The 11,785-nt window shown below is 39.4% G+C and overlaps 1 protein-coding gene and 1 pseudogene across 1 annotated transcript in view; both read right to left on the bottom strand.

The window, feature by feature from the left end:
* Positions 1 to 389: 389 nt before the first annotated feature.
* Adgre1 (adhesion G protein-coupled receptor E1) overlaps positions 390 to 11,785 on the bottom strand; it is a 90,481-nt gene continuing 79,085 nt past the window's right edge. Inside the window, exons 19-22 of the mRNA XM_028762569.1 lie at positions 8,414 to 8,505; positions 4,528 to 4,696; positions 2,452 to 2,556; positions 390 to 791 (exon numbers count right to left, since the gene is read on the bottom strand). Of these exons, the coding sequence (XP_028618402.1) occupies positions 786 to 791; positions 2,452 to 2,556; positions 4,528 to 4,696; positions 8,414 to 8,505 (372 nt within the window). The 3' untranslated portion in view covers positions 390 to 785. The remainder of the gene's footprint in view (positions 792 to 2,451; positions 2,557 to 4,527; positions 4,697 to 8,413; positions 8,506 to 11,785) is intronic.
* Positions 8,935 to 10,871, bottom strand: LOC114617057 (annotated as a pseudogene).

Genomic DNA, 11,785 nt, shown 5'->3' with positions numbered 1-11,785 from the left:
ATAACTTTTCAAGGTCTGAAAATAAATGACTACTTAATGCTTGGTTCTAAGTAAGACAATTACATGAAACCCCCAATTCAGGGAACATTATGGAAGAGAAAGATGGAGTGTGGGAGCTGGAGATGGAGAGAAGTGCCATGATGTCTTTTGGACATGGCATAGACTCATGTCCATGTACGCACTGTAGCTGTGGTTTCTACACATAATCAAGTCACAACATCCACAAAATCAGTTCGCACCCCAGCATTCAGAAGCAATAACTGGGCCCTTTGCTTTAAAAGAGAAATAGAATGTGAAGATGGGTTTCCCCAGTAAGTGGGAGAATTGGGATGGATATAACCAATGCATAAATGTCTAAAATTGTAAAAGAGTAAATAAAAGGTAAGTCATTGAGACAGACAACAAATAATTTATTGAGAGCTAATCTGTGTTCACTACTTGATAAGTATTAAAAGAGAATTTCTGGAACCCCACAAGAATGGGCATAGGAGACACAAAAATAGTAATCTCTTGAGCCATTGGAATGGGACATGCTCTTCTCAAAACATGTGGAGGTTCATAGTTGTAAGGCACAGAGACAAACTAATTTGGGTAAGTATCTCTTTGGTGCATGAAACTCTTGGAGTTTAGTTCCATCTATCCATGTTTTGAGTTAAAAAATAAAGCTGCTCCCAACTCATGATACCCTAAATTTCCATAAGCTAGATAGTGATTAAAAGTAGTCTCCTTAAAGCACACAATCCTCAAATGTTGCTCCATAATATATTTAAAAGCAAGAAAGGATGTTAACCCTGAAAAACACAAAAGAAAATAATTTCAGTCAGAAGTAGAATTGGTCTAAAATGATCCAGTCTTATCTGTGGGGGCAACTGTCTCATATCAATATAGAAACAGACTATAAGCATAAACATTGAAATGCTAAACACAATTGTCCTTCTTTGTGATTCACTGAATTTAACTAGTTACTTATGTGAGCATCTTTAGGGGAGGTGAATTAAAGGAGAATGGGCCATTTATCAAGAGTATAGCACCAAAGAATATGACAAATGTACTGGTTAATTTTATCTGTCAACTAGACACAATCCAAAATCATCTAGGAAGAGAATTTATGTTTGGAATTGTCAGACCAGGTTGACCTATAGATTTGTCTTGATTATACTGACTGTTGTAGAAATAATCACCCACCATGGGTAGCACCAGTTCCTAGAAATGTGATTCTAAACTGTAACAATGGTCAGTGTGTTGAACACTGCATACGTGCTTTAATTTGTTGCTCTCTGCTGCTGAATGTGAATGTAATATGGCAAATTCTCTCAAAATCGTCCTGCCATGACTTCCCTGATGATGAATTGTTATCTGGAACTTTGAGATAAATTAAACTTTTTTTCTATTAAGTTGCTTTTGTCAAGGTACTGTCAAAGAAATTGAAACTAACTGAAACCCATTTGACCAAGTATTTGGTATGCACTAAGTGAATAGTGAGGTCACAGCATGAAGTTATGTTAAGGTAAAAATTGATACAAAATCATTGAATAAATTAAAATATATATATATATATATATTTCCCCAAAATTCTACATATGACAGACAATATGTGATATTTGTACTTCTCTGTCTGGATTATTTCACTTAACAATGATTTCAAGTTCTAACCATGTTTCTGAAAAATTATTCCATTTTCTTTTTGTTTATGGAAGAATAAAACCTCATCTCTCATGGTTAATATTTACTATCTACTTGAAAGATTCTGGAGTCACTTAGAAGCCTCTGGTTATGCCTGTGAGGGATCATCTACCTTACGTTAACTGAAATGTGAAGACCCACTCTTTGTGTTGTAGTATCATTCCAATAGCTAGGAGACAAGATTGAATAAAAAGGAGAAAGTGAGTCAAGCATCAGCATTCGTTTCTCTGCTTCCTGATTGTGGATGCCACGTGGCCAGCTGCCCCATGCTCCTGATGCTGATCTCTTCACCATAATGGATTATACCATTGAATTTTGACAAAATAAACCCTTCCTTCCTTATGTTGCTTTTGTTGAGTATTGGGTCCTGGCAACAAAAAAATGTAGCTAAGATACCTTCTTAACCTAATCCACCAACCTGTGGCTTAACAACTAAGCTGGTCATAGAACTAGGGAATGTAAATTATCACATTCTTTGAACCAGTAATAACAGCTCTCTGACATCCTCACTGGTCATTGATTAGGATAAAATTCTTAGCATGTATATTCGCTTTGCATTTGTTAATGTCACCCTATTTAGGTTGCACAGTTAATAAGTAGTAAATGTGGGTTGCAAACCCAGGGATCCTGGTCCCAATATTCCCATCCTGCAATCCCCACAGTGAGCACACTTAGCAGCCAGCAGTACTGACACAAGGTATTCTTCGGTTTTGTTGAGCAGATGTGCCCCTTCTAATCAGTACCAGTGGGAAATGTATTGTCCCTTACCATCTTGGAAGTGGATGGCATAGATGACAGTAAAATCCCAGAAGTCTGGGAACGGGAGCTAAGATCAATCTTCCTGGTGAGGAGTTTCCTGTATTCATCCCATACCTGGAGATGGAGACAAATGAAAGCAAAGTAAACCAGGCTGGGGAGTGGCCCAGTCATTAAGTTTGCTATATATACAACATGAATTCCAAGTCTGGATCTCCACCACACACATTTAAAAAAAAAAATCTGTATGGTGCTTAGCCCTAAACAAGATCTACATCACCCAACACACAAAGGGTCAAGATGTATCATAGAAAAGACGTTAGAAAGAATGTAAGATCTGGAGGAGATAAGTGGTACTATGAAGTGCTGTCTTCTGGCCATGGCATGTCCATCACACTCATGAACTCATGGTAGCTATTGGCACCTGCACAAGATCAAGCCAACCAAACTCTAGTATGCATTTGGTAGAAAACTTCTAGGCTCCACCTCTTATTGAGAATTTATTGGAAGTTGATAGTGTCTGACAGAGAAAGAATCATTCTTTTCTGGGAATATGCTCCAATGAATAGCTCCACATTCGTGCATACATGGAAAACACTAACTGGACTTACTAGGGTTCTTAAAGTCATGAAATATGCTATTGGTTGGGGATCATGTTAAGAGAAATATGTAGAATCTGGTGGAGAGGAATAGGGGTAGGTATGATAATATTTCATTGTATATATGTGCTAAATTCTCAAGAATAAAGAAAATTTGGTGGTGGGTACCAACATAGCTGCACACACCAGTAATCCCTCTTCTAGGAAGGTGGAGATAGGAGAACACTTTCTGAGGGTTGATGGCTGTCCAGTATAGATAGATCAATTGATATTTCAAGTTCATGGAAATATCCTATCTCAAAAGATGGAAGAGCTTGAGAGAAGACTTAGTGCCTTAAGAGTCTGCCCTATTCATGCAAAGGACCCAACTTCAGTTCTAAACATACACGTTGGGAGGAGGCTCACAAACACCCACAACTTCAGCTCTAGAGGATCCAGCACTTTCCTCTGACCTCTACATGCACTACACTCATGTGCACAGAAGAGGTGATACGTTCTTCTGAAAATGCCATCTGCCTTGAAAGTCACTGAACTTTTTTCTAAACATTGCTACCAAGTTAATAATGTATCCTGAAATAATCTAAGATTATGTGTTCAATCTTCTATCCTGGCATGTGCTCAGCATGTCTAGTCTAACCTGTTTTCAAGAGAACAATGTAATCAACATTTCTGTGCCTTCAGTTATTCAGGATATCAGTTTTCAAATCTAAACCATTTAATTATATACCCTCCAATATCCCTGGCCCTCCACAATGTATGTGGGGTGTGGGAGGAGTAATCATTTGCTGAGAGCAACAAACAAGTTGAAAGCAACCTGAAACAGAACAAATGTCCCATAAATGCAGGAAGAAACATATGGAAACAGGTGATAAGCTCTGCAGTTTTAGGATGTTCTTCTGGGTCAACTATGGCCAGTAAAGTAATTTCTTCCCTGGTAAAACTCTGTCAAATTTTTCTGAAAATAATTTGTCACTCTTCTATGTTGTGTTTTCTATGCTATTCAATAAACACAGGGCAATCTTTTTATTAGGCAGTGACACAACCGATAGGTAACACACACAGGCAATTCATTCAAACAGATCTGACAAACACCACATGCTGGCCAAATAGGCTACAGACCACAGACTATGGACACACAGAAGGCACAGGAGGAGAAGTGGGGAATTTATAATTTGGCTATTTCCCAGTCAAACTGCTCATGAAGAGATCCCACACGTATACACAACAATTTTATTTAAATAAAATACTAGAGATGTGAGGGAACATGATAAAGATTTTCAATGTCCATGTCTAGCTAAGAGCACAGGTATGAATCCACACATATAATACATAACACACAAAACACATACCCACAAATGCATACAATATACAATGTGTTCGTGCACACACACACCCCACAGTCCTAGATATGGGAGTAGGTCTGCTACAAGCACATGCAGTAGGTAGTTCTATTCAGAGAAACAAATGCAAGTAAGCAACAGCTGCATACCTGCCGGTTGAGCAGACAGTGAATGAGGAAGATGAAGGCCCCCTGCAAACTGTTGATAATGGTGAAAAGGTATGCCATGATGCCTGCCAAGGGGCCAATCTGGAAAATGCCCAGCACCCAAGAGCAGCCCAAGATGAAAATCTGGGCAATGGCTTTGAAGGTCAGCAACCTGGAAGACAAAAGTTTACAAAATGAGGTGTCTTGGGAGCTGGTATGGTCTCCATGGAGATCTGGCACAGTCTGAAGATGATATCATATGGGTGATAAAGACAGAGTAAAATTTGCTGTCTCAAGTCCTATAGGCAATTAAAATACTGTTCTCCACAAGTACACATGAATTCAAAGATATATGGAAGTGTGTGTTGAATAGATTTTTGCTTAGCAATGAATGACTGGAAAGGCCCATGTACAGACATATAGATCTCATGTGACTGGTAAACATGTGGCTATAAAATACTAAGAGGTCCTTTCACTAAGGCAAATTCATCATGTTAAGTACAAAAGCTGTGAATCAGTGGCTTTAAGTACACTCACACATCTTGCAACCATCACTGCTATATAGTCCTTAGTCCTTTTTATTATCTTAAAAATGAAATAGACACATACATGAAAAGAAATGGTATACAGGCAAAGCAATCATTCTCATCCTCTTCCTAAGGAATACAATTATCATATTCATCATAATATGAATGAATAGAATAAGTATAGATAAATATAGGCTAGATCAGATTTGGTTAAAACCAGTTAATGGACATACTATAGAATAAAAACATAAATGTAGCCCTTCCTCGCTGTCCTTTCTGTTGGGAAGACTATTATCTAGTCTGCTCCCTTAGAGACACCATATCCTGAGCCATCCCAGAAGATCTGTTGCACTCAGAACATTTGGTAAGAACGCTCTGGAAGTCCCACAGCTGCTGCTGGGAGCTCAGTGGACTCTGGAAACATCATCACCTAACCCCAACACACCAAATATCCCTCCCCTTTTATGTAGCCCTTTCTGCTGAGGCAGACTGCTAGCTGGTCTGCTCCACTGTAGACACCATATCCTGAGCCATCCGAGAAAATCTGCTCCACTCAGGGTAACTGACACCACAGTCTGAGGCATCCAAGGAGATCTGCTGCACACCAGGCAACTGAGCAACCTCCCATCACATAATAATCAAAACATCAAATGCACAAAACAAAGAAAAAATATTAAAAGCAGTGAGGGAAAAAGGTCAGCTAACATATAAAGGCAGACCTATCAGAACTACACTAGACTTCTCATCAGGGACTATGAAAGCTAGAAGATCCTGGGCAGATGTCACACAGACCCTAAGAGAACACAAATGTCAGCCCAGACTACTATACCCAGCAAAACTCTCAATTACCATGGATGGAGAAAACATGATATTCCATGACAAAACCAAATTTACACATCTTTCCACAAATCCAGCCCTACAAAGGATGGAAAACTCCAACACAAGGAGGGAAACTAAAACCTAGAAAAAGCAAGAAAGGAATCTTTCAACAAACCAAAAGGAAGATAGACACACAAACTTAATTCTACCTCTAACAACAAAGATAGCAGGAAGCAACAATCACTTTTCCTTAATATCTCTGAACATCAATGGACTCAATTCTCCAATTAAAAAACAACATAGACTAACGGACTGGATACATATACAGGATGCAGCATTTTGCTGCATACATAAAATGTACTTCAGACAAAGACAGACGACACTACCTCAGAGTAAAAGACTAAAAAATTTTTTTCAAAACAAATGGTTCCAAGAAACAAGCTGGAGTAGCCGTTCTAATTTCAAATAAAATTGACTTTCAACCAAAAGTTATCAAAAATAGATAAGGAAGGACACTTTAATACTTATCAAAAGAAAAGTCTACCAAGATGAACTCTCAATTCTGAACATCTATGCTCCAAATGCAAGGGCACCCACATTTTTTTAGTGACATAGATGATCATCATTTTATTGTCTCGAAGCCAAGATACTATTAAGTTTTGAATTTTGAATCAAATATAACTTAAAGACATAGCATAAGGCTACTAACATCTACTAAAACTTCTGAGAGTAAATCATTTATGGCACAAAGGTCTTTGTATTGGAGTGTACATCATAACACATAAAACATGTATGTAATTTAGATTTATGAGACTCTACAGTAAATTTCTAATATTATACAGTCATGAAATTTAAATCAAATCTACCGTATAAAGGTGAACACTTATACATCAAGACATTTAGTAGTTTAAGCAATAAGGGGAGATATTATATGTCCACATCACCATAGTAACAAATTCTCTCCAGGGATAGACAATAGATGAGTTCCTAAATTTAGTAATATTTAGATATGGTTATGGTTTTTGATTGAATAAGTGAAAAATATAAATACTTGAATCAAAAGGAAAATAAGCTTTAATGTTACATATAATATATTAGAGAGATTCCACCAACAAAAATAACATGCCAATCCATGCACGAAATCAGCAATATAGAGTAGCATTTAACAATGCAATGGGAACACAAAGCAACATTTGAAGAAGGAGAAGAAGAAGGAGGAGGAGGAGGAGGAGGAGGAGTAGGAGGAGGAGGAGGAGGAGAAGAAGAAGAAGAGAACTGAGTAACAACAAGCAATGGCTTGGGGCCTGTTAGTGAATGATTTATTCAATCACTAATTTTTTGACATTTATGAGACCCTCACCATCTTTATGCATCACACTGTCCCATGTGACACCGCAGCCAGAGAAAGAGATTCTAAGCCAGACCATATGGCACATTGAATAATTGCAACACTGAAGAATCATGAATTTCAGACCTGCTTGTCCTACAGAAGGAAAGTCTGTCTCAAAATAGACAAACATTTTAAAATAAGTCTTCTTTATGTTTTTGTGTTGTGTGTGTAAATGTGTCTTTTGTGCATGCATATGTATATGGTGTGTATGTACATATGTGATGTGAATGTATGTGTGCGTGTGTATGTATGTACACCTGCATGGATGTGTATTTATGATTTCATGTATGGATGTGCACTGTGTGTGAACATGTGAGTGGTTGGGTATGTACATGAGTATGCATGTGAATGTGTATCTGCATGTTGTATTTGTATATGTGTGTCCATGGGGCATGTGTTTGTATCGTGTGCATGTATGTGTGCACATATCCATGTTTGTATGTGTCCATATATTTGTGTGCATTTGTAGGTATATATGTGAGTTCATGTGTGTGCATGTGTGTCCATGTATGCTTATGTCCATGAGTATGTGTGTACATGTGCATGTAAGTTCCTGTTTGTGTGTGTGCATCTGTATCCATGCATGTGTATGTCCATGCTTATATGTGTGCATGTATAAGTACATATGTCTATATTTGTGCATGTGCATTATGCATGTGTGTCTAAGTGAACCATATCAGTATCTCCTTTCTACAGATAAAGAAAGTGAATCTTGTAGAGGTCCTATATAAGCAGCATAATGTCATACAGGTCATAAAGGACATCAATGGAGTGGGAAGTTTGACATCTGGACTCTTCTATTCTATACAACCTTCATCCTTTCCCTGTAATGAACATACAAAAAGTGATCAGACTGGGAGGTGGCTCAATGGGTGAAGTGCTTAGTGCACAAATGTGAAGACCTGAGTTCAAGTCCTGAGAACTCACATAAACCAAGTGCATATAACATGAACATTTGTAATACCAGTGTTCCTGAGGTGAGACAAGAGGATACAAGAGAGTAGAGACCAACACCCAATGTGTCCTCTGACCCCTACACATGTGTCATGGCATGCAGGCACCTGCACATAAACATGATATGTAAAGAAAGCTGAGAGAGTAGTGAGGCTTTGTCAGAAGAAGAAAGGGAATGAGTAAAGGTGAGAGACTGTACCTCGTGTCCTTGAGTTTAGAAACTTCTGAGCTGACACTGCAGAGCTTCTGCCTCAGCACCCACAGTGTCCAGGCAAGGAGGACAGAGTTGATCTGCAAGGATAAGCATAGGGTGTGTAGACAAGATATATAGACTAACCATGACCAGTCCATCTACACATTGAAACATGGCCTCTAGTAACGCATCCTCGATTGCAATCTTGGATTCATCAGGCCTGAATAGCCTGTACTTGATACCTATCCAACAGTTACCTAGGTGATACCTCTTCTTCCAATTTGGGATGGACAGCAGAAAGTCAGCATCAACACTGATGGACCCCATAGGACACCCCACTTGTAGTTAGCCAACCTGTTATTTTGTGCAATAGCATTCAAAGCCCATTTCTTTTTTCTCTCTTTTAGAAACAATTTTAAATACATAGGTTCTTTAACAAATACATACACAGAGCATCCAGTTATGAGTATGATAGAGTCTGCACTTCTTCTCTGGGAAGTGAGTTCCTGCTTGCCCATCCTGCATGCCTATGCAGTCAGCTTCTCAAGAAGAGTCTGGATCCTCTGCTGGTGCTTTTTTTTCCAAGGTAGGGATCAGGGTTTTCAGTCCAGCTTTGGCTTTGTTTACAACTTCTTGGTCACAACTCTGAAGAAGCCTGGAAAGAATAATAGCTCCTCGGTGGATGCTGGCCCAGGACTTGAGGTTCTTCACATCAACATGCTCTACAAGGGTTTTCACAAAACAACCTTCTTTCCCATTGTCGCTCATCTTCTTATCTTGCTCTATTAACCATTTGAGAACCAGATGTCCGGCAGGATGCTCAGCGACATGAAGCTCTCCTTCCTTGCCACCAGGATACAGTTCTGCTGCTGCCAGACCAGCGATGGCATCCATAGCAGGCTGAACACCTCCAGTAGCAGATCCCAGGATGTCAGACACCAGAATACATGCAGACTTATCCAGCACCACTTCTTGAGTGTGTCCTTGTAGGTAGCTCAGCAAAGCTGGAGAGATGGACTCCAAGAGCTCCTGCTGGGGGATTGCAGTATCCTTCTTACTGTGAGTGTTGCCATCACCATTCTGCAGAAGCTGGATGATCTCTGGCACTGTGTGGGCAGGATCTCTGGAGCTCAGCAAGTGCAAAAGAACTTTCCTTCCATATTTGTCATTAACTCTGTTGGGCAAGGAACTGATGATTTCGGATATGATGATCTGCTTCACAAGCTTAGTGTCATCAATACAATCAAACGCTGCCAGGAGAACCAAGTGAGGGTATTGGCCATTAGCAGCCTTCTCCACGTACGTCTTCATTGTTTTCACTATCACTTTCCTGTCCTTGGGTGTACCATGCCACAAGCAGTGCATGGCCACTCTGGCACCATCGTGTGTGGGGGCCAGGTACACCACCGCTTCCCTGATGGCTTCAATTAGTTCTGATTGAAGTTTTGGGGGTGCATAGGTAAAAAAGTCCAAGAAGATTTTATGAACTAGTGAGTGCTTAATCACAGCTTCCTTTTGGACCATGGGAGTCAGAATCTGCTTCATCTCATCCATGATAAGCTCCAGCTTTCCTGGCTGCACCTCTAGCACCTTGTCCAGAGTCGGGTGATCTGCTGACTTGTAAAGCTGAAATGTGTTCCCCTAGAGCTCCTCTATCAGCATGTTCCTCTGTTCCAAAATGGCTTTGTCATTGTATGCATACTCCACAGTGGCCGATGCCTCTGAATGCCACAGCATCTTCCTCACATGAACTTTAAAACTTCTGATTATCTCCGCAATTTGTGATTTACTTCCATACACGAGAAATTTCTTAACAAGATTCCTGGAATATTTGGCTTTACTTAATTCAACCAAGTCACCTTGCAATTCTTGGAAAGCCTGCTTCCTCTGCTCCTCATTCCCATACTGGATGAAGCACTGGATCACTCGAGTTGAGTCATGTGCAAAGGCAATAGTTTTAATTTTCCCTTGAATCAACTTCTGCAAATCACTCATGAGCTTCACCCATTTTTCCTTGTCACAATCTTTTCTTCTCAAGTCCTCCCAAATGTGCTTTGCTCAAACCACGATGTCATAGTTGGTCTTATCACTGAGCTGCCTGCCTTCAGTTTGCCTTCTGAAATTTGTCCTTCGGTCCTTTGCCCCCTTGTGGCTTCTTCTTGAACTGCTTCACACCCTTCTTGCTAGGTTTTGTAGCACCTTTCTCAAAGTTCTTAGAGGTGACTTTAGGTCCACCATCCTTAACAGCTTTCCTTGACAATGTCTTTGAAGAACTAGACTCACTGTTTTTATGAAATCTATTCTTTCCTTGTGATGTCTGTGGACTCTTTCCTGTAAATTTTTTCTTCCCTTTGACTTCCATCATAGTACTTCGCACACATGGGGCAGAAGCTTGCCTCAAAGCCCATTTCTTAAGTATTGAATCTCTCTGACTGCTTTTGAGTCTATAATGTGAATGATGATAAGGCTTACCTCTGCTATTATACTATAGCAATCTTGCAACAAATTGTTCTTTCTTGTTCCCAGGTAGATATTTTTATTTCCACCAGCTGTTTCCCATCATTTCATTTAGAACTGAAACCAATGTTGATGTCAGAGACTGTGATACAGAACAGATGGTTCCTTCTCTTCAAAGGTATTCCTTCAACCTTCTGAAAGTGGTGTAATAGTTGATATTAACTGTTAACACCTAGGTGAGAAGCCTCCAGGAACACCAGTAAGGGACTGTCTAATTTAAGGTTAGTCTATGAGTAAGCATGTAGGGGGTTATCTTGATTAGTGGAAAGACTCAGCCATTGTGGGTGGTACCATACCCTAAGCAAAGTCTTATGAGAGTGGACAGAGTGAGCTAAGCACAGTGCATATATTCATTGCTCAATGCTCTTGACTGTGAGTGTAATGTGATGGATTTCTTTGAGTTCTTTTAGTCTTGAATTTTCACACTAAGTTGGACATACCTTGGAACTGTGACCCATATAAACTCTTTCCCCCTTAAGTTGCTTTGTTCAGGATGCTGGGGGAGGAGGGAGATTAGAATATAATTATACTCATTTCCCCCTTCCTTGTCCTTCTTCCAAACCCTCCAATATATCCCTCCTTGCTTTCTTTAAAATCCATGACCTCTTTTTCCATTGTTATTATGTACACATATGTATATGTATACATGTATTGTATACATATATATTCCTAAATGCAACCTGCTTAGTCTGTATAATATTACTTGTATGATTTCAGAAATGACCATTTGGTATTGGATAACCAATTGATAAGCTCTTTCTTGGCAATACAATTCCTATACTTAAGGCTTGGTGAAAATTATGGAAGAGAGAACAAAAATATTCTAGAAGCCAGACTATCAGGGATTTTGTTGTGAGATTA

The sequence above is a fragment of the Grammomys surdaster genome, unplaced genomic scaffold, assembly GCF_004785775.1.
Source record: "Grammomys surdaster isolate TR1022 unplaced genomic scaffold, NIH_TR_1.0 62, whole genome shotgun sequence".
Classification (NCBI taxonomy): domain Eukaryota; kingdom Metazoa; phylum Chordata; class Mammalia; order Rodentia; family Muridae; genus Grammomys; species Grammomys surdaster.
The sequence above is the reverse complement of the archived record's forward strand: the minus strand, read 5'-3'. Positions and strand labels throughout refer to the sequence as shown.